This window comes from Dermacentor albipictus, chromosome 3 (assembly GCF_038994185.2).
Source record: "Dermacentor albipictus isolate Rhodes 1998 colony chromosome 3, USDA_Dalb.pri_finalv2, whole genome shotgun sequence".
In the NCBI taxonomy this organism is placed as follows: Eukaryota; Metazoa; Arthropoda; class Arachnida; order Ixodida; family Ixodidae; genus Dermacentor; species Dermacentor albipictus.
In genome coordinates, this window is record NC_091823.1 from 109,988,975 (window position 1) to 110,011,982 (window position 23,008).

The 23,008-nt window shown below is 47.1% G+C and overlaps 2 protein-coding genes across 2 annotated transcripts in view; one reads left to right on the top strand and one right to left on the bottom strand.

Annotated features, from left to right (window-relative positions):
* Positions 1–23,008, bottom strand: part of LOC139057741 (uncharacterized) — a 77,637-nt gene that overhangs the window by 10,003 nt on the left and 44,626 nt on the right. The gene's annotated exons all lie outside the window — the stretch shown is intronic.
* LOC139057082 (glutamate receptor ionotropic, delta-1-like) lies at positions 1,361–22,871 on the top strand. The gene is made up of 8 exons (XM_070534869.1): positions 1,361–1,408; positions 5,984–6,084; positions 7,655–7,745; positions 11,336–11,494; positions 14,176–14,320; positions 15,907–16,124; positions 18,324–18,607; positions 22,565–22,871. The coding sequence occupies exons 1-8, from the start codon at positions 1,367–1,369 to the stop codon at positions 22,869–22,871; spliced, it is 1,347 nt and encodes a 448-aa protein (XP_070390970.1). The 5' UTR covers positions 1,361–1,366.

The following is a 23,008-nucleotide window of genomic DNA, read 5'->3' on the forward strand; positions in this document are numbered from 1 at the left end:
TTATCTGCTTAGCACCACTTTCGCGATATATGTCTTCGAAATCCTTTGCTGAATGCACTGATGGTACGGTTTGCACTGATTAGCACTGCATTTTTCTAGTGTTTATCTATGTTAATTAGAACATCAATGTAGTATCATAATGCTAAACGGGTAGGCATTCATTAATCATCTGCTTAGATTCCGCAATTGGGACATTTGCCTTAAAGTGAACCGTTAGAAAGTTAATGAGGGAAGCATTGCTTTTAAACAATCATTACACTAAACTTGTTTTGCAATAATATTGAACTGTTAAAGTTATCCTGTTGATATGACAACATCGGGCTATCTACCTTGGGAAAGTTTTATTTAGCCTCACTCCAATAAAAGAAGTAATTACTTTAAAAAATCAACCAATTTAAGAAACTTCTACGCGACTCATGTTGCAGCGGATGGCTTCCAACATGTAGCCTGTCTCAATCGTTTTCAATGTACGAATTCGTTTTCTATTCTTTTTTTTATAGATTGGCATGCTTGAAGACAGTAACGCAATATCGCAGCTATTGCGAGGGAATAGTCTAGCTGTGGGTGAGAACTGCTTATCAGGGTTTTGTGGCCTTGACTTGCTTGCACTTGCACAGAGATAACAAAAAAAAAATCAATGAGACATAGAGAGATAAAAAAAATTAATGAGACATACGCAGACAAAAAAAAGAATGACGTCAGAACTTATGTTCCGTTGTCTTCTCCTGTATATCTACGTGCCATGTTCTGGGCTGGTTTGGTTCTCGCTAAGCGATGCACCAACTCCTCCAGCAAGCAACCTTGATTATTGTTACCTACACACTTCGCCCGTCCTTGCAAAGCACACTCGCATTCAAAGATCACCCACAACTCACTATCACTTACTTGAGCTGATTTTCTACTAGCACAGGTACATGCCTTTATCGTGAATTATAATTGTCTGTTATCGCCCTGTCTGAGAATAAACTCGTTGCTCTGTTTTTCTTCAATAATCATTGATTCATCAAACGCTGTTCGAACACGTTCGCTGTCCGATTACTGAAGACCCAATTAATTAAGCACGTGTTCATTAAGCACTGCGAAGCAAGGGTATCTGCTTTTGTTACACCGCAGAAGTGCAATTTTCTTTTAGGAAGTGCATAGAGATAATAGTGCGTTTTTTTTTGTTTTTGCAAGGTTCGATGCTTTTGCGCCATTCTCGCTTCTTATTTGCGTGACAAGTGTGCCGCTGGCTGCGATTGCCGAACCATTAAAATTAGCTCATAACAAGTACGAAGCAATAAACTTGCGAGACGTACTTGAATTGAATACATTTAAATGGAGGAGGTCTCTCAGTTTCACATTAGTCGTCTCCCTGCACTTAAGCATGACGTCGAATGCTACGCACCTTCGAGTTACCTTTGCTACGGTGAGTGGTCAGACTGATTGGTTGTAATCGAAATACGAAGTTGCTTCGGCGTTCCAATGTTCCTCTCTTACGTACAACTTTCTTTCGGTTTCCTAAGCAGAATTTATTTCTACACGTTCTAGTTTTATGTATATTGTTTTGCCTCATGTATCAATGCAAGGTATGGTATAACGCCCTTGCGTCACCTACTTTACACGGAAGCATATTTTATTATGTTCTCGGTCCACCTCAGTGCACCTTTTGTGTGATAGGAGCAAATGTGTCCCTTGCCACATATTTTCATTTGTCCGGACATTCTAACATGAACCGAATACTTCTCTTTATAATCACACTATGCTGTTTCAGAATTTCATAATATTTTTTTTTCTTTTCCAAAAATACGGGAAGTCTGTCTGACGCAGCGTAGAAGGCCCGTTCATTTATAGCGCAGGTCACTTCAGCTGCTTGATGTAAGCCAATCGGAAATGTTGGTGTGCGTTCGTTTATGGCTAGTTCAGGAGCAGACTAGTTCATGAAAATTCTAAGTAGCATTGTTCGTAATAAATGTCCAGTGAAGTAGTCTCGTACTTTCTTGAAATACGTCCTGTACCTAAAGGAGAGCCGGGTTCTATTCTGAGGCTGACTTAAACGTAATGTCTCTGTCCCTATACAAACACTTACGGAAACTCGTCTGTACCCCTGTGTTACTGGTAATGTTATGACGACACTGTAGCATACCTTCATGTCAGAGTTCTGTAGGATTCCTTCCAATAACGTGTTTTCTTTCGTTGTTTCTTTTCCTAAGCAGGATAAGAAATATCCGGTATTTCATCTTGTATTCAACATCCGTTTCTCTCGAATATCCGTATTCGATTGCATTCTACGAATAAGTACAGTCAGCGCTGCGACCCAGCCAGACATAAACACCCAGCCAGTCTTCCAGAAATAAAGCCTCTTTCTTACTTGAGGGGTTACTACTTACTACTTTCTTACTACATGGGGCTACAAATACCAATCTAAACGAGGCAAGGCTCTCGCAAAGGCAATGGAGGACCAAGAAATGGCGCTTCTTAATGAACCGGGCGTCGCCACCCGAAAGGGAAACAGCGTCAACAGGTACACCACCCCGGACCTGTCGTGGATGGCGGGCTCCCTAGAAGTGGCCTGGCGGAACGAAGACGTAGACCTGGGCTCCGACCACAGCATCATAAGGGTAACGATCAAGGAACGAAGGTAATGGGCAGCCCTCGGCAAAGCCCGGATCACCGACTGGGACCGAATGCGCAAGCACACGGACGAAGAAAACGAGACCTCCGAGAAAACGCGGAGGAGGGCAGACATCAAACGTACGCAGAATGGGCGCGAGAACAAAAGATCGCGCTCGACATATTTACTCAAGAAGTTGTGACAACGATGCAGACGCCCTTCGTCGACGCCAAACTAGCACACATGTGGGAGGCGCGGCACTCGCTCACGCGAAGATGGAAGCGTCAACTACGAAACAAGAAGCTCGTCAAACGCATCGCGCTCCTCAACAAACAGATCGCTGAATACGCAACCAAGCTGTGCCGAGAGAACTGGATGAGTACGTGCGACGGGCTGCAGGGAAAGCTGTCGGCGCGCAAGACCTGGTGCCTGCTCAGACACCTGATCGACCCGTTGAGCAGCAAGACCGCAACCAACCGCAACCTCACCAAAGTTCTGAACGCTTACGATGGCAACGGCCAAAGGCTCATTGAAGACCTCAAGGCGATCTACCTCAAGACGGAGAGAGGGCGATTTCCGATACCGGAGGAGTACGGGGGACCGGAAAATCCGGCATTGGATGAACCGTTCACCATCACGGAGTTATTAACAGCCATAGACGAGAGTAATAAGGCGAGCGCACCCGGAACGGACGCCATTACATACAAGCTGCTCAATAACATGAGTGATGCGGCGGCACGCGGGCTCCTGGGTCACATCAACAGAAACTGGGTAAGCTCGAAGTTGCCCGCAGAATGGAGAGAGGCCGAGGTACGGTTCATACCTAAACCCGGCAAACCTATGACCATCGAGAACATGCGCCCCATCTCGCTCACGTCCTGTGTGGGCAAGGTCATGGAACGCACGGTTCTCAGAAGACTTCAAGCACACCTGGACGAGACAAATCAGATGCCGGCGACCATGTATAGATTCCGCCAGCACCTGAGCACCCAAGACGTCTTGATCCAATTACACGAACTGGTGATTAAAAGAGCAACGAGGCACGCGCACCGGGGTATACTGGCTTTGGACCTCAAAGGGGCCTTCGACAACGTGTCCCACTCCAGCGTGCTCGAGAACCTGCGCAAGACAGGGTGTGGCCGCAAGACCTACGGCTATATCAAAGATTTCCTAACCAATAGAACAGCAACTATCCGGATAAGAAATGAACGGTCAGAGCCTGTGGAGCTCGGAGACAGGGGTACCCCACAGGGGTCTGTCCTGTCGCCTCTGCTTTTCAACCTAGCACTCCTGCCCCTGCCCGAACTACTCAATCAGACCGAGGGCGTGGACCACGCGTTCTATGCCGACGATATAACGGTGTGGACGAACCGCGCGGGTTCCGATGCCTGGGCGGAGGAAGCCCTGCAGAGAGCGGCAACGACCGTCCACGAGTATGCCTGGACCTGTGGCCTGAGCTGCGCTCCACAGAAATCGGAGCTGCTCATGGTACAGCCCGGAAGACCAAAGAAAGAGCCGCCGCCGAACATAATCATCACCATCGACGGCACAGAGATCAAACCAACGCAGCAGATCCGGATACTGGGCCTGCTGTTGCGCAGCGATGGCAAGGCGCACGCAGCCGTCAACAAAATCAAGACCACATCCGAGCAAGTCCTGAGCATGATCCGGAGAGTCACCAACCGGAACAGAGGAATCAAAGAAGAAGACGCACTGCGCCTGGTGCAGGCATTCGTCGTGTCACGCGTAACGTACTCCGCCCCGTACCTCCAGCTTGCGAAGGTGAACCGCGAAACGCTGAACACGACGATAAGGAAAGCAGTAAAACTCGCCATGGGCATCCCAGTCTACTCGTCAACGCAGAAGCTGCTGGAAATGGGTGCCCACAACCCGGTGGAAGAGCTGGTGGAAGCACACCTATCCCACCAGAGGGTAAGGCTGAGCCGGACAGAGCACGGTCGGGCCGTCCTACGCAAGATAGGATGGCAAATTGAACAGCTACCGACAATGGAGCCGCTCCCCACAACGTGGAGAGACATTATTAAGACCAAGCCCCTCCCCCGGAACATGCAGCCGGGGAGGAACAACGAGAGACGCTCTGCGCGGGCCAAGGCACTGGCTCGACAGCTGGAAGAGGACCCCGAGGGCCTCTACGCGGACGCCTCACTTCACAAGCACGGAACCAGAGCAACGGCGGTCGTCACCACCATCGATAAACTGGTCACAGGCGCGTGGATACGGACGACAAATACAGCCGAAGCAGAAGAAGTGGCCGTGGCCCTCGCACTCGCACAACCGGGAGTGAGGACCGTTGTCACGGACTCCCAGACCGCCTACGCAAGCTACCGCAAGGTGAACATCTCTTCTGTGGCACTAGCGATCCTCAACAAATGCAAATCACCGGGGCGGGCCGTTGAGCTCGTGTGGGTCCCGGCTCACTCGCAAGTGGAAGGCAACGCACTCGCCGACCACTATGCCCGAGAACTGTCGATCCGGGCCGAGGACGAGCCAGGGCTACCGCACCCCGTGACAAGCTACAAAGAAATCACGCAAATGTACAGAAGCGGCAGATGTAGGCTTCCCCGTCCGCATCCGCAACTCAACCGAATTCAGCAAACGATCGTGCGACGCACGCAAGCGGGGTCGCTAGCGCATCCCGTGCTCTTGCATAAGATGTTTCCAACAGAGCATGACACTTCATGCCCTTTTTGCAGACGGTCAAAAGGCACTCTAGCGCACATGCTTGCAGAGTGCACTAAGCTCAAGAACCCCCCACCATCCCTACCCCCACCCTCCCCGGCCCCAACCCCCCCGAGCGATGGGAGACCTTGTTGTCCAGCCCCGACCTACCGGCCCAGCTCGCGCTGGCGGCTAGGGGCCAGGAACTGCTGGACACATATGGGACCTGAGAAGAAGGTTCCACCCCATCTGGTGCCAGCGCGCACCAACCATCACTAAGGGCTCAGCACAAAAGTTGATTCTCTCTCTCTCTCTTACTTGAGCATGCCTCATACTCACGAACCACGCTATCTCGACTCTCAGTGCTCAAATCGATCCTAGGTGAACTGTAAGATGTCTTAATAGGGCCTCACACATTAAGAACAAAGGACTGTTTCAAAACGGGTTCTCGAGGCCTTATTTTATTGCAGTATAATTGAGGACTAGTGCTGGGACTTCAACTGGTGGTACTGGGCATATCTGATAGGATCCTTTAATGTACTTATTGTGGGGCCAGCGTGGGCCTTCAGGCAGCGCTACTGCTATGGGTCCGTTCAGCCTTCCCAAGCGGTATGGAGACCATGTTATGACGCAGAAATTAGGCAATAAGTTGGAACAGGCGAGCACAGAGTACGAAAGCACAATTGTGAAAGTTTCCACTGCGCACTGTAGGCTCCACCATGGGTGCAACCTGTCTACAGAGGCGAGGACCTCTACGTGGCCGGCATGTTTGGTCACATTCTGCAAGCACTGGCCGACTTTGTTCCCTTCAGGTGAGCCAGCCCAAGGGGCGATGGATTAAGCGGTGATCGGTGGAGCGTGAAACGTCTTATCCTTCTAACCAATACCGGTGGTTATAGCGAACAAGGATCTGTCATGAGGCCACTGCTAATCTCACAAGTGGACTTATTCTCTACAAGGAGTGGAGCTGCATCGTGAGTGGGGTGGAGGAACAGGTGAAAGTGTGAGCAGGCAAAACTTCTGATTAGTGTGAACTGCGTCTAACCGAGCAAACACGATATGGTGCAGGCAGGAAACATACGTAGCTGAAAAGATTTATGCTACGCAGACTGCAACTCGAACACGACCGATGGTCGGCAATGTGCAGTAAATTTGTGCTCCGTATTGCGAAAAAATCTAATGCTAATTTTCACAGAAGAAAGGTGGATGTGCATGATTACGACCAAGACATGACACACAAAACGCGGCCAACAAAGAGACCAAGAAGTACAGGAAAGCGAGAAAGAAATTACGCAAAATAAATTAATAGTTATAACGTCAGCGTGACTTTCTAAAATATCAGCACAGAACGGGCAGCTAGTGATCTCGCCGAGGGGGCCACGAAAACAGACAGACTTGGGCTTTTAACAAATATGTTGCTATACGTAGTGCACATGCAAACAGCTGAACTATTGTTGCAGATGAAGAGTTGCTATTTCAGAGGTTGGTAAAAGGAAGGAAAAAATGCTGTAACAAGCACTGTACAATCATTTTCACGAAGCTCGGTAGTCTGAACGATAAACTCTTTGTATATTTGCCAAACTAGGGTAACTTGAAATCGAGAACTGCAGTCTAAACTTGGCATTGCGAACTTTCCAATGCACTTGTCAATTTCAGTTTATGCATGGTAATTACGAAGAAATTCTGTTTTTTCGGTGACCAATTGATCCGTATACTTTTGCTTACGGGTGTACGCCAATACGTTCATCGCCTTCCATGGGTGCTATCTTTCATTTTAAAAAATATCAACTCTTTTAAAGCAAGGAAACCTCTTGGAACTGGGCACACATTTGCGAGACCCGAAATGACTATCGGTATATGGCCATAAAATATTATTTTTTTGTGACAAAGGAAGGTGGTACAATACTTCACACTGGAAACCTTCGCGAACGAGAAAAAAAATATGCCTTGGCAGAAGGCAGAACTTTGGTCGAGCGCAGAAAGCTTGCAGCACTAATCACCAATTTTCACTTTAACCTGGCGTAATCCCCACTTGTCCCATAATCATTAGGCTTTGATCTGTCTTTATCGTTTTACTACATTGATACTATCCTCCGTTATTAAAATCACTAAACAAAAGCGCTCTGAAGGTGGTGCCTTACTCCCCTCGAAACCCATTGCCATTCGATCTTTGTTTCGATTAAAAAGGTGATGTGTATTTATTTCGAAGCGCGATGTGGCTGTATAAATAACGTGCCCGCACGTCATGCATGCACTTTATTTAGGAAGGGGGGAGGGGGGTATGAGTGGTGATTGTGTTCTTTGTGCTTACTATGTATATGTGCTTTTTCACTAACTAAATGTAGCTTTTTTTCCCACTGTATGTCTTCCTCTTACGCGCAGTTACGACATCGTGTACGACCCCCGACGGTCATTTGGCGTCCGCCTGACGAACGGTTCCTACAACGGCATCATTGGACTTTTGCACAGCGGGGTGAGCGAGCCTGTACAGATTAAATCATCTGCTGTTTTGGAAAAACGTACGTGCACGACGTGATGTCACGGACGTGGCTTATCACCATGCTACTACCGCAACATGGCGGCCTCGATGACGTCAGGGCACCATATTATCTCGCATAGACTGTTTTGCTTTTTGACGGTAATCATGGGGCCTGTAGCGTAAAAATGATCCAATATTTTTTTTTTTTACTCCAGTCTCCCGACGTCGATTTTCCGTAACCGCCAGCGCAAACATCGGGCGGTGACCCGCAGCGTTGCCTGAACAGTCCAATTTGTTTGCTTTCAAAACAAATAACAGTGCCTACATTGAGAGGTTTTTTCTTAATTAATTGGCTGCCCAGAGTCCAGGTGCACGTCAAGTAGCGGAGGTTTCGATGGCTACAAGCCAGCGCACTGAAAACATACAACCGGATGAACAGGGTGGTGCTGGAGTCTGCAGTTGGTCCGCTTTCCCTTACTTAGCTTGCGGTCGCTGGTTGAAAATCACGGCGGCGTGCAACGGAACGTCAAAAATGCCGCTAAAACGGATACTCAGCAAGGAAGAGCCGGCAGAGAGATGTCGTAAACGTTCCGAAAGTGCGCGATAACGTTACACGGTCACGCAAAATGTTTTATTGTACGCAAATAAACCCATGCCATCTGGCAAGTGCGAGTAACCAGTGCCTGAGCAATCGGCGGCAGCCATCTTTTGTTCCTTTCGGAATGGGGCAGTGTCTGGCTATTCGGGAGAAAAAAAATCAGCTTCGTTCGGCTTATTAATGCATCTTTACGCTTACACGTTACTTTCACCCGATGTGTTTTCTCGGGTGCCGTGGGTGCAGCTCGAGAACTTTTGACCAATAGCAGAGGGCTAATAGCGAAAAGGCGTCGAATCAGAAAGAATAATTTTTTCTTTTGTTCGGTCTAATCATGCACGATCAATGTGTACACGTCCTATCAAACGGGGAGCGATCGCGGTTTTTGTGACGTCGCGTGACAGACAGGCGAAGTAGGTGTGGTGCGAAAACGTTTTTGACCAGTCGTGGATTGCAGAATTGGAATAGAAAAGTTTGGAATAGCTTTGCGTTATAGCGACCCCTTTTTCACCGCATTATCACTGCTATACGTTTACCGCTAAGCACAAAGTGTACCTGTCGTGTTGTCATGTTTCTTGTTTACTCAATTTCTCGACGCGCCAGTATCCCAAGATAACGACCACGATGACGCCGACAAAATCCCTCTATAATGTGGCGCCAGATGGATTATTGTGCTATTCTTGCAAAATAAAGTGGCCCTACTGAAGTTTAGCACGATAAAAGGTATAAAGAAGGGCACTGACCAATAAAAGAACGAAAAAAAGGCGTTTGAGCTCCCCTGACGGGAGCCTCCTTCGCAATGTATTCAAGGAAGTGCGATACAATGTTTATAAACGTTTAAAATATGACGTAAGCATCGCGTGTGGATGTGGTGAAGGGTGGATGTGGTGAATGTCGGTGATAACGGGTTGATCGTACGCCTGGTGTAGGTTACTGAAACCAAGGTTTTGACGGAAGCTTATCTGGTAGGGAGGGGGTGGAATTTTGTAGCTTTTATCATGATTCCTCCCGACCTGACGGGCTTCCGTCAGAACCAATCAAATGCTCTCCTCGTTTCTTCGTTTAAATAGGAAGCCACTTTTGCTTGCTTTCAAAACAAATAACATTACCTACATTGATTGGCTTTTCTTATCTAATTGGCTGCCAAGAGGCGAGCAGCCCGCTCAAGGGGAGAGGGTTTCGATGGGCGCCGAGCCAGCGTCCTGAAAACAGATAACCGGATGAAGTGGGTGGTGCCGGCGTCTGAGATTGGTCCAAATGCGCATTTGTTAGCGTCTCTTAGCACCAATGATCAGCATCTCGCCACAACGCATGCGCCGAACCCAAACGGTAACATTGAATTTGGGTTTTCGCAATGCCCCCAACGCTAAATTAAAAAAAAAAAGATAGCATGGGCGCCCCAAACACCCTAAACCTGCTTTGCGCCTGCTTTGCGTCGTCTCAACGTCGCTGCCAACATATCGAAAACGCGTCACCGCTTTTTTATTGAGAATGATAAGCTCTCAGGTATAGTTTTCATGCTACAAAATATTGCGGATTGCATTATTCCATGTTTTGTTTCTCTGCCATTATGATTTCATTATACTTCACGAAGGGCGCTGCAATAGCGGGACGCTAGCGCAAGCAGCTAACCCTATTCTAAAGCACTTTCTCGGTGGTGCAGCCTGTGAACGCAAAGTGTTCGCTTGTTGGGGCCCCCTAAGTTCTGGACCCCTGTTCTAAACCTCTCTGCCGCAAGAAAAAAAGGAAATAGTAAGGGTGCGCATAGTGCGGCTCTAGTAGCCCGTATGTAGAATGCTTGCCTGCCCTTTTCGAGGGATGATTTCACACCACATCCGAAGCGCCAGACAAAATTAGTTATGATGACGTCGACACACGAGATCAACAAGCACAAATTATTGTACGTGATGCACTTTAAAAAAATGTACCTTACCGTTTTAATTAACAGAGGTATTTCTAAAAAAATGACATTTAGCGTTACGTCCTTCGTAAAAAGCCGCTCAGTAAATCAAAACCACGCCTTAAGAACGAGATGCTGTGGTATCCTTGCCGAACAATAATTTCCAGTGCACTGGTAGTGACACGTTTTCACAGTTCCTGTATAAAAATGGGCCGTTCTGGTCAGCTTATTCATGTTTCGTGTTGTGCTTTGCGAAAAGCGCCAGAGTGAACGAAACGGATGGCTTCTGACTAGTGCGTGAAAAGACCTCGTTGAGTGCCCCGTTGAAAACAAGTTTCGTAACTGTAACTTGTTAGACGTGCACGAAGCAGGCTAACTGTGCCTTTCAGCGCTCGCTGCGATTGACTGCTATACCAAATTAGTATAAAGCCATAACAAGTAAGAAGAGTAGTTTTATCAGCAGTATAAACTTGTGAACGCTCGCTTACTAGCTAAATTAACAAGCACAGTGCCAGCGAACCCAGGCAAACATGCACACATCCCACTCGATGACTACGGACACCCACTGTAAAAATGCGGGCGTGAGGAAGCGGGGCCGCAGCAGCGAGCGTAGGGACCTTCGTTTTGTCTATCGTTTCAATGCAAACTAAGTGACGAGAACACGAAAAGCTACAAGACGTCGGTCCACCTTGACTATGTCCTCAAAGCAGGTCGCGTTAAAGATAAAGACCTCGCGTCAGCGCGCGGTCGCGCCATAAGCAGTTGCCGCCGAAGTACAACGCGCCCCTCCCCCTCTCCCCCCGGTTCCTTGCGCACTACGGAAAAAGGCGCGCTTCCTCCCCACTTTCCTCCCTTGCGAGCGCGAGGTTGAGCCGCGATGACCGCCTCACCCTCGCCCGCTTTCATTCGCGCATACAGCACACGGCGCGCGGCGACGGCGTTATGGCCCTTGGACTTTAGACAGAACATCATGGCGATGGCGACGACGACGGCAGAAACGCGCCTGGAGTGTCCACGTAATTAAGTGCTATGGCAATAAAAACAAAAGGAACCCCACCACATGGTCCTCGTCTTTTCTTCACAAAGCAGGGAGCTGACCTGGCCGCTGCTCCGGTGATCGTGCGCTACGATCGCGCCGAGGTGGTGACGTACACGCCCCCCATGTACAGTGGTCACTGTGCGCTCATCGCTGTCGCTGGAGAGCCCTCCGTCAACGCATTCAGCTACTTGTTCGTCTTCGACTGGCAGGCAAGTCAACCAACACTGCGGACTGAAAACTATAAAGCACGGTGTGAACACAACGTTTAAACCAGGGTGCCGAACCAAGCCGCTATTGAACCCAAACCAGAGCTGAATCGTTGTTTTCTGCCATCATGGAACCGAACCCGACCTGGAATTTATTGGAGGAAGTGTTCTGAACCGGTTCAACAAGCGGTTCAGAACCGTGGATGCTCAGCTTGCGCACGTCAGTGAGGAAAATATGAACAAAAAAATATCAGAACTTCCCTTATATGCGAGACTGAAATAACCTAAATAGCCTCAAGTTAGTGGTGACGCTTGTTATGTTATTCATTTTTATGCAATCAAATCTGTCCTTTATGGCATGAAAGTTTGGGGGTTTTACATGGTGCTCAGCATATCTTGCTACAGCAAAGGGACCGGAAAGATTCTGTTCAACTGTATGTTCTGTTTTGATGTGGTGCGGCATCAGCTGAGCCGCAGTTGTAATCGAACTACTAACGAAAATATGTATAGTGTTGAAACTCCTGACGTTCCTTCCAGTGTTGCTTGGCCTCATGCGTGACGCCGCAATGTTGCGTGTGAGAATGACGGTGAAAGAGAGAGGGAAGGAAATCTGAAAATTTGACTTAAAGACCAGTAAGTACGTGATGAAAAAGTAAATATTTTTATTTGGGAACCCCAACTAATTTTTAGTGAGGCACAATTTTGCTCTACATGGAACAGATACTCGGAATGATAAGAAGCTATCGGTGTAGCTGATAGGATTACGAAATAAGACAACTATACTAGAAGAGCCACAACCTCGGGTGTCGCTTTAAGGGTGCAGTGTACCTTCACCGCAAAGCAATTGATCCATAGCAACTATAGAGCAAGCTAGAAAATTGCGCACGATACCTTTATGTGAGAGGCGCGTCAATACAAACACTTGCGTAAAAGGAAGACGACGAAATCTGTCTCTAGTTGACCGGTGCTTTCCCGTCTTCTGGATATTTTCGTTTTTTCTTTTTCGACGTTTCGCTAGGGGGGGGGGGGGGAGGGGGCGTACCGATGCATGCATCGGTCCCCCACCAGCAACGATGGAAGTTGACGCTGCCCGACCTTCTCCAGACTTGGCCTCGCGTTGCGTGGTGCCAGCGCGGAAGCGTTACAGTGAACCTGGGCGGTACCACCAGTGACAACACGGAACTGTACTCGGCCAGCGGAGAAGACTCCGAAGTTGGCTTCGAATCCATGCGAAGCCACAAGGCGAAGCGAAGGAGCGTCAGGACACTTTCGCTTTCAAGTACGTCTACAGTGAAGAACACAAGCAGTCCCCGAATCGACTCGGGGACTGCTTGTGTTCTGCACTGTCCAAGAGTACAGCGGGGATCCCCGCCATACCCTTGGAGAATCTGCTGCATTTGGATAGACAAGCTGTCTCCACCTTCCTTGAAAGATTAGTGGGAAATGAACCAACCGATATAGGAATTAACTCTCTCAAAAAACGTTCTCGCCGTAGATGTGCAATCAACTGCTTTTGACATCTTGCTACAGTAACCAATTTGAACGGGATCAAAGTGCGCTTCCACATTCCAGTCGACAAGAACACAGCAACAGGCGTCATCTACGACGTAAGTATTGCAGTAACGAATGAAGACTATAGTCAAGACAACTTCTCCTGAGACTACCATCATGCCTATTTCCCGGATTGTCAGTTCACCGTGTGTGAGAATAGTCTTTAAGGGCGGCACCCTACCATCTGTTGTCAAGGTGGGCCATTTCCACCACCTCGTTAAATCCTTCATTCCGAAACATCTGCACTTTCGCAAGTGTCTCTGGTTGGGCAACGTCTGAGGGGTTTCTAATAACGCGGCACTATGTGCACGCTGCGCTGAGTCCCACACCAAAGAATCCTGCAAAACAACTGTATTTAAGTGCAGAAATTGCAAAGTATCGCATGAAGCCACGTTGAGAAATTGCCCCCGAATCAAGAAGGAGTGGAGTTTACATAAGGTGATGGTAAGGGAAGGCTCCAAGCACCGGGAAGCCGCCGATTTTGTGAAAAAAAAAAACGACGCTCCCGCCGCCGCTACTGAAGTTCACCAGACAATGGGACAGACCCTCCACAGGGCCAACCTAGTCCAGAGCCATCATCACCTGACACTCTGAAACCGCAGTCCTTGAGCGAGACCAGACGCAACGCTATAAATGAGACAGAAGCCCAAAAAAGTGCCGTTGCCTGGCCTGCACTGCCAAATGCAAGCCCATCTGCTGAGCCTGAGCAGCGTAAATCGCCTTCGTCGAACGTGCCTATTTCTTCCGACAAGTCGCCTGAACAGCATGTACAGGTGATTATATATCGCCGAAGTCGCTAATAGCTGCACAAATGCACAAACTTCGACTGTTCGATGCGATTTACGAGTCCTGGATGCTCTTGCTCCTATACTTGGAAACTTCCATTAGAAACATGACTCGGCCCACTTCTGCGGAAGCGACCCTTTCAAAAAGAAGTCGACAACGTCTCATTATTCAGCGGAATGCGCGAGGCTTGAAATCACGCATTTCCGACTTCCATCAATTTGTATATGCAAATCGGTTCCCGCTGCTAGTCGTCTGTTTGCAAGGTGTTTAAGTTCTCTAGAGGTTGTGCACGTCTCTTTTTTTCCTCGTTCTCTATGACATGGTCTACACATGTAATGGCATCGCAGGTGTGGGCAATGCTGGTAGCTTGCATTCCGCTGGTGGCTGCTGCAGTCGCCTTCGTCGAACATCGCAGGCTTCGCACCAAGGGCAGCTTCGTGTGGGAGACTTACGAGAACACCTGGGACATTCTGCGCTCTTTCTCTTACGAAGGTACGTACGAGAAAAAAACAAAACGCAGCCTGCTATCAGTGAAATTGGTGTTCCAGGTTTTTCTACTTGCACCTTTCATGCATTTTAGTATTCGTGTGTGACTTCGAATGGTGCCAGTGGTGACGCGGCTTGCGTTGCAGTTGATTTCGAGAAATTTGTCTCCAACTTGCGCACTTAAAGCAACAAAAAAAATCTTAATCATGTTGGTCGTAATTTCTGCAAACTTTCTCAACAATATTAGAGCACATAGCTAGGCATAGCTACGCACATGCGAAAATGGGTCGACAGTAGCAGCACATGAGACAGCAATGTCCTTGAGTGTTGCTTTCAACACCATGAAGACAAAAAAAAGGAGGAATCATGTGCCTGGTGACCCTGTTTGGAAAAATTAATACACAAGTGCACCAAATATACGTAAATGTGAAGTCTTAATCAGAGCGCGCATTCACAAAGCAACACTTTGGGCTCTGTTCTTGCGAAATAGCACGTATATTATTGGAATTCAGCGTAAAAAAATTAAGCAACAAAAGAATAACGCGATACACTTAAAATTCTGTATGTTCTGTAATGTGTGGGGTACGCGTCTTCTGTCAGGCATGGCCTCCTCTCCAATTTTTTTTTGTAATTTCTAGGAAGTAATTGACATGTACATTCAATTCTCTACTGCTTTACGAAGTTCACCAGGATGGCTTATTGGGCTAGTTAGAAAAGCATCATAAAGGGTTAAGAGCGCACACAGACGGGGACAGAGTGAATAACAACAGGTGCATGGTTAACCCACGCGTGGATCGCTTTGATTTTCTTAAGGTAACACATTTTCAATCTGTTCCAGGTAATGCATGATTAGCTTTATACATGAAAAAATAAATTATGGGGCTTCACGCGCCAAAACAACTTTCTGATTATGAGGCACGCCGTAGTGGAGGACTCCGGAAATTTCGACCACCTGGGGTTCTTTAACGTGCACCTAAACCTAAGCACACGGGTGTTTTCGCATTTCGCCTCCATAGAAATGCGGCCGCCGTGGCTGGGATTTGATCCTGCGACCTCGTGCTCAGCAGCCCAACACCATAGCCACTGAGCAACCACGGCGGTTCTTTATACATGAAATAATTGAATTGAATATTTAAAAAAAAAAGAACGTTTGGAGCACTCGAGTGGGAAAACTCCTACAAATAAACCTGCATTACATATCCAAACCCGTAAAAAAAAACTGAATAGTCCTTACTTTGGCACGACCCGTTGCATTATCAAGAAGCTGACACACTCTCCTTAGTGAAGAATAAATGAACGAAAACGAAAAGAGGTCTTAGTGTCCCTATACTATTTTCCCCTCAGGGTGAAATGCGTAGAAATTTATACAAATTTAGATACTGGCAGCAATGTGTCAAGAACAGCGCATGACGGTTTCCAAGTAGCTTCGCTATCTCTGCAAACGACGTAAAACAAACCACCAAGCACACGACTCAGTGCTTTTCGATGTCAGTCCTGTTAGGAGTCACACCGTGTTTTAAAATTGACGTGTTGAATGCTCTCTTTCGGGAGTCTTCGGGGAACAATCAAATTACTTGGACTTGTTTCTACAGGTCACACTACAAAGACAAAGAGCCACGCTGGCCGATTGCTCTTTTCCATATGGTGGCTCACAGTGCTGGTGCTTACGAACGGCTTTGCTGGGCAGCTCAAAGCCAGCATGGCCATCAAAACCGAGCCGCCGAGATTTCAATCTGCAATTGAGATCGCGTACCAGACCGCCATACGTCCACTGATGTGGAAGGACACTGTGTTCGAGGTGTACGTACGGGTAAGCACGCGATTATTATCTGTATCATGTCTTGATAATTAGCTAAGTGAAAGCATTTGGTTGTGGAAAGACGGTATTCGTTCACATATCAATATAAGCCTTCATTTAATAATATCACGAAAAGAAGAATGTGTTCTTTGCGAACGCCTGGTGTGGATTTCTCCTCTACTCAGTTGCGAACGTGCAAAGCACAGTCCGTAAATTTGAAGTCTAAGCGAGAAAAAAAAAAAAGTTGGGAACGACGAGATCGCTGATAATTCTCATTTTGTTGACGGGAAAGTTGCTACAAAAAGGCGACTGCAGTGCATATAATTACCTGCATTTGTTCAAACTGAATTTCTCACTTTATGCCTCACACTAGTGCGAGGAAAAAAAACTTCGGCAAGATCTTTCTTTTCCCTCAGTGCTTTCACTAGTCCGTGAGTTTCTTTCACCAAAACATCACGGATTCAAAATACACGGTAGCATTTCTGTTCATTCTTTTCTGCCTTTGTTGGCATCGTCATTTTTCATCCTTATACTTCCTACGGCGCCAGGGTGCGCTCCGTGCCCGGCAGTCATTGAGTGTCGAATCCGGCCGAGGCTGATTTGCTTGAACGATCACGTACACCTTAGGCAAATGAACACGTATGTTTATTTGCCGTTTCGTTAGTTTGCTTTGCAAGGAACTAACAGCACTTTACCACCACGGCTACATGGCTAGAAGGGAGCATTCAGGCTGAACAAAATTGTGCGATTCCCTTGGATGATCGGCGAGCATTGAAACAGAGAGGAGGCACAAAGGTAGTATAGCGTGGCGAGCCGGGGATTGGCGGCGTAAAGTCTTCCGCGGTGACTGATTTCATAGGAAGCTTGCTAGAAGATGACCGGGGGGTTGGTTCAATCCTTCCGCTACTATAATATTTAGTGTGGTGCATTTATTTTCGCAAGAGCTCACGGATGTTTATTCATGAGCGAGCAATATGATTTCTTAGCTGGTTATGGGAGGTTCAGTTATGCTCTCTTAGTGTCGCAAAGCTTTAACTATTGTATAAAAAATTGCGAACCTACAACACTAAGTAACTTTATTGCGAAAATCTCAAATAAATATAGAATATACATATACCTCCTCCTCAAATTTGGTGCAGTGGCTGCCGAGAAAAACAAATTCTCCTTTTACATGCATTTAGATAGGAGCCCCTGAGGTCGACAGCTCATACCTCATACCCCCTGGTCGCATACCCCCCTGGTCTCGAAAAGGCGGTGAGTGGTGTAGAAAGTCATGTGAGCTCGCCTCGCACAAACACACGCAACCACATTCCCTACAGTGGGCGGCTGGATGTGTCTCTCCGGATGAATTGCTATCCTCTTCTGAAAGATACTCAATTTATCTACAAGAGCAACAACCAGCTAACCAGTGAAATGGCAGAGGCCCTCCACATAAACAAAAGAGATAACTGTGTCAGCCACTCTTCGGTCTTGCTACATGACAAGGAATTTAAGTTTCCTGATAGTTAGATTTTCTGTAATGTTAACGTTGCCTTTTAAAGCTTTAACCGGTGATCCCTGACACGCATCTGCAGCCCGCCTGCTTCGTGTCTGAGATCGTATACTTGCTTCCCTTGTATAAAATCTCTCAGTTGAGTAAGCGCCTTATCCTGCCTTCTCTCTTTGTACTCGTCTTTGTGCGCTTTTAGAGTTTCAAGACGCTAGTAATCCAACTCGCCCAGTTTTGTTCATTCTTTTCTTCAGTAGCCAAACTTCTGATATTGTCGTAGTTAATATCCGACAACATATATCTTAGGGCGCATGTCCGATATATTTCACATATTTTCAATAATCTCTTATGAACATATGGGGTTTCACTTTTGAGACCACGGTGACTTGAAAGCACCACGCGAATAATCTTAAAATCAACATGAACCAGCTATAGCCCTATTTATATTGCTGTGCTTCCCCATGTGAGGATCCTGTACAAAAAAAAAAAACTTGTATGTTCCAATGTATGATGTGGGTCACGTCCCATGTGATCCAATATATCCTATGTGGAATATCCCATATATCCTATGGGATGGGCGCCCTATGACACATCGGAGCATGCAGATTTTTTTTTATATGGTATTTCTATATGCCCACACGGGCTTAGTGGATATGGAACATGTTCTTTATAGACGCTTACATCGCTAGCTGCGTTCTGTGCCGATACCTCACGTGACGCAGACATCCACAAGGCCAGATCTGCGAGCACTGACGAGCCTCGTCCGTCGCCACGGCGGATTTGTGCCCATCACCGACATGTACTCCGAAGGTGCCATGAAGGATCTGTACAGCGGCCGCGCTGTCATCATCAGCGACCGTGATGTCAGCATGCACATGCTGGCCAAACAGTGCAGGCTCACCGGCGGCAGTCTGTATGTGGCGCCCGAGGAGCTCTTCACGCACTTCATGACCGTGGCCCACTCGAAGCGCTTGCCGCGAGCCCTAGAACGCAGGATTCACGGAAAGTACGTTTTCCCCTTCTTCGTATCGCCACACTTCCGCTTGCCCCAGAGTTAGCATTTGTCAGTCGACCTTGTTGTCTTCATAACAATATGCAGTTTTCAATTAATTTATTTATTTCAGTTCGTTAACGAGACAGCTAAGGTAGCCTGCCAGGACTGTTTGATGAAATAAAGTGTCGTCTATATCAGGTAAAAGGATTCCTTTAAATATGGATCCTATTCATTCGCGGACCGAAAGGTAATCATATTAGTGCGCTTGCTCCAAGTAGAAACACCTTCAAAATTTAGATTCCAGCTTGACCGAATCAGAATAAGTCGAAGCAATGTACGAAAAGCCAATTTGCTTAGAAAAGCAGGGAACTGCGCTTTTTGGGTGGCATAATTGCTTGATTTCCACAGAACTGTGAGAAAAGGGATGGTATACAACAACACCAGGGCCGGATAGAATATACGTTTGTTAAATAAAGGAAGAGATGGAAAAAGATTAGCAATAAATTGAAAAAGATTGAAGCAACACGTGAGTTCTTCACAAGTAAATGGACATTAGCAGGCAGCTGCACCGAGCGCCACCGCTGTTGGAACGGGCCAATTTCATCTGAATTGTATCCGAGAAATTGCACGGAAGTGTTCTTTTTCATTTTTTGTGCGTAGGGATTCTATTTCCAGTATTAATGGCACTGCCAATAGGAGGCCTAACTCCATATGCTCTCTCTTGTTCCTAATTTCTGTCGTCTTGCAAATTGCTTAGTCGTTTGAACTGAGTTCCTTAATGCACGTTTTTCTTTTCTTTCTTTTTAGCCTTTTAGAACCCCTTATCATTGCACAACGGGAGACGGTGGCTGCACCTGAATCATGACTGTGGTGAGCAGGGTGAAAGCTACTCCTGAATCAGCCTAACTGCTTCATTTTATATGATCAGCATGAACCGACAGAATTACACTGATGTTCTATAAACCAGTGTATAGGCTCAGTTTCATGGATCGCGTGCAACGCTATGGAGGCTACAGATACTTGTTGCAGTGGCTGCGTTCGCAGAAACAAATAGTTCGGTGTCCTAGCCAGCAGTTAGGTGAGACTTTTCTTCATTTATACAGTTTGAGCATTAAGTGAAAAAAATGTAATCCTCAAATAAAAATAAACTGTTTATTTGTACGACTGCTTTCCATTGTTTTCTTTTCGTTTTTTTTAAATATAATTTTCAGCTAGTCGGGGCAGCCTCACTGGCAAGCTCGCGCGAGCAAACGCCGTCGGCGCGCGGCCAAGCATAGACGCAACGCGCAGCAAATCATGGAGGGATCTGACGGAGTGATAAATTTTGGTGACCGGATTTCTTGCATAGCTTCCACAGCATTGTACGCTAAGTATGAAACGAAATGTAAGCGGGGTTATTGTATAAGTTTTGATTCACAAAAATACAACAAGGTCTTCGTGATTCGGATAGCCTCCCAATTCAGTCCCATGGCCCTAGGAAATCACTACCTGTATTTATCCTCGTATATTAAATTGTCTTTTCCAATAACCTCGCAGTGGTACAGCGGCGACAGCGACACAGTACGTGTTCAATATTGTCACGGGGAGCACTTACACGGCCAGGATTTGATTGGCACTCGTCAAGCTACGTGGCACAGAAACACATGCTTCAGGGTAGCTCGAGCGTTCAGTCATGCAAGCAAGGTTGTCGTTTTCATCCCACTTTGAGGAGGGAGAAAGAAAGAGAAAGAGAGAACGTTTATTCTTATTGAGATGGTGCGTCTTCCTCGTGCGTTAGGTCCCATTGGCTCGTGCCACTCGGCGCGGCCGCTAGATCAACCGTCCCTGCTCCAGCGGGTTTGAGCTTGTCGGTGCACTCTCCCAGGAGGAAGGTGAGGGTGAACGAATTAACGGGCCTCAATGCGCACGTCCCCGGGCGAGGAGAACGTCGAGGCACCATAGAAGGAACAGGAGGAGTAGCCTGAAAGGTGTGGGCATTTCCAGGTGCAGTGATATACTGTTGACTTTGCTAGACAGTAAAAACATAAAAACATTGTGGTGAGATTTCCCCGCCAAAACCACGATATAATTATGAGGTACGCCGTAGTAGGGGACTCCGCAATAATTGGGCCACCTAGGGTTCTTTAAGATGTGCCTAAATTTAAGTGCACGGGCGTTTTCGCATTACGGCCCCATTGAAATTCGGCCGCCGTAGCCGCGATTCGATCCCGCGACCTCGTGCCTAGCAGCACAACACCATAGCCACTAAGCAACCACGGCGGGTCTTGCTGCACAGTAGGGACTCTATGAGATGAAAGAGGTGAAGAGTAAAGAGGCAGGGGAAGTATTTAGCACGTAGTGATCGCTACTCCACGGCATCGTCTCCGTTAAGGATATGGTGGGGGATAAGGTGGTGAAGACCGTCCTGCTATGTATGTAATGTTGTAGCGTTCCAGTGGTTCTGTCGATGCGTCGTCTTGGTTCGACAGCTCTTCCTATGGAGCCCGGTTAGCAAGCTCTCGGGATACCGCTTTTGTGCGTTCATTAGCATGAAGAGAGGTGTGTCCATCATGTGTAACTGTGTAGGGTGTAATGATGTGAGGGTACGGTGTGTGTAGGATCTCACCATACCTTGTGACATGAACCCATTGCAGTGGTCACCGATTCGCAAACCTTTTTTCAGCATCAAACGTGTTGTCATGGTCGTGAGGAGCTGTGACAATATCATCCGGTACCTTGCACTCGTTGCACTGCGGGAATCTTATTTGCACGATTTCACATTAAAAAAAACTATACTGGTTTAGGGTATCCGAAGGGTCTGCCAATGAAAGACGCACTCAACGCCAGTCAACTGGACTTGGCTTGCTTATCTATCCTTAGTTTTTTGTTTTATTATGTGCGTTAATTTTTCTGCCCTTGTCAAATCATTGTAAGCAGCCCATTTGAAATAGCAAGTCCTACATATAGCATGGCTGCTAAATACAGCTGGCACTAAACCTTCTGGCCCTCTTTTCTTTTTCTTTAATTTTTCTTCATTACCTTGGACCTTACCTTGAATTTCTCATCTGAATTTCCTTTCATAAGATCACTAATAAAAACTGATTTGCCATGTTCGGTATCCCATGTTTCGCGTTATTGATTAATTCGCCTTCGCGTGCGATCTGCTAGCCTCTTTGCTAGATGAGATGATCGAGCGACCACCCGGGAAGGAGCGTTAGTCCCAGGCTTGAATTCCAGAAAGAATTTTCTTCAACTGTGAAGCTTCTTCGTCTTTTCTTTCTTTTTCTATTTTTTTAGAAACCTTTATGGGTTTGCTTTGTAGGTACATGCCGCAAGAAGAGTAGATGTCAATCTTTCCGTTTCATGAACCTTCCTCCACCTTGCGGGATTCCTGAGAATTGATTTGCCATGTGCTGTGAAATTACGTAGTTCTACAAGTTGCGCTGCATAAAAAAATGGCCAAGCCTATCTTTACTTTTGCGCGTGCGCAATATCACTGACGCTAATGCGTAAGTACTACAAGCCGCATGTGCTTGCTATCTTTAAATCTGTCATGTCATCTTTCTTGGGGAGGGGAGGGGGGGACTTGTAGCGGATGCTTACATGATAAGAAGGTTAGAAACCTGAAAAAGTATAGATAATTGACTTAAAGGCTATGCTGCCTCTTAGAACGTTTCCAAATTGTTGTTATCATTCTATAGCTTAAAAGCATCTGTTTTCTTCAAATGCATCACAATTAATTTTTATTGGTTCAGAGTTCAATATATGGGAGTTGGCTCTTTTCATGAAAGCGTTTTATAAATGTTTATTGTAACACGGCTCGCTACCCGCAGGGCTACGTGTAACCCATAGAATAGAATGTAAATCTCAGCGTGGAGCATTCTGTTGCTTAAAGAGAACTATCGCCTTACGTTGCCTGTTTCTCGTCATATCGCTTGCTCTTTTTTTTTACGTCCCCCTGCGTGTCATCCCGGCCTCCCTTTCCGGCAGAATAAGAGCCATGATCGAGTCCGGGCTTCACGCCAAGTGGTACGACGACGGCGTGGAGGACTGGCACCGCTGCCAAGGCATGCAAAAGGCCAGCGCCTCCCACGGCGGCGAGCTGTCCTTCAAGGTGCTCCGCTACGACGACGTGGCGGCCGTCTTCACCCTGTGGGCCATCATGGCGGCGCTCTCGCTCATCGTCTTCCTGCTCGAGCTGTGCGTCCACAGAACAGCGACGCTACCTCACCGCAAAATCGCTCCAATGCGTGCCAGGAGGAAGGCCCGCTGCATCGCGAGGGTTGCCGCACGATGAGGCTTGCGAGTTACGCAAACTCAAGAATCGAGAATCGTTTTTGCACCGAAGCTCTACGGGGGAGTTTCACGACACTTTTTTCGTGTGACTGCAGCAGCGGCTATACGCATCAGCAGTGTGCTTGGTTTCGAGAAAGG

Bases quoted from the DNA above. Each gene is read 5' to 3' on its own strand.
- LOC139057082 (XM_070534869.1), top strand. From the start codon at position 1,367: ATGACGTCGAATGCTACGCACCTTCGAGTTACCTTTGCTACG. The intron at 14,321-15,906 runs GTACGTACGAGA...TTGTTTCTACAG, and splicing joins GCGCTCTTTCTCTTACGAAG to GTCACACTACAAAGACAAAG. The intron at 16,125-18,323 runs GTAAGCACGCGA...CACGTGACGCAG, and splicing joins TGTTCGAGGTGTACGTACGG to ACATCCACAAGGCCAGATCT.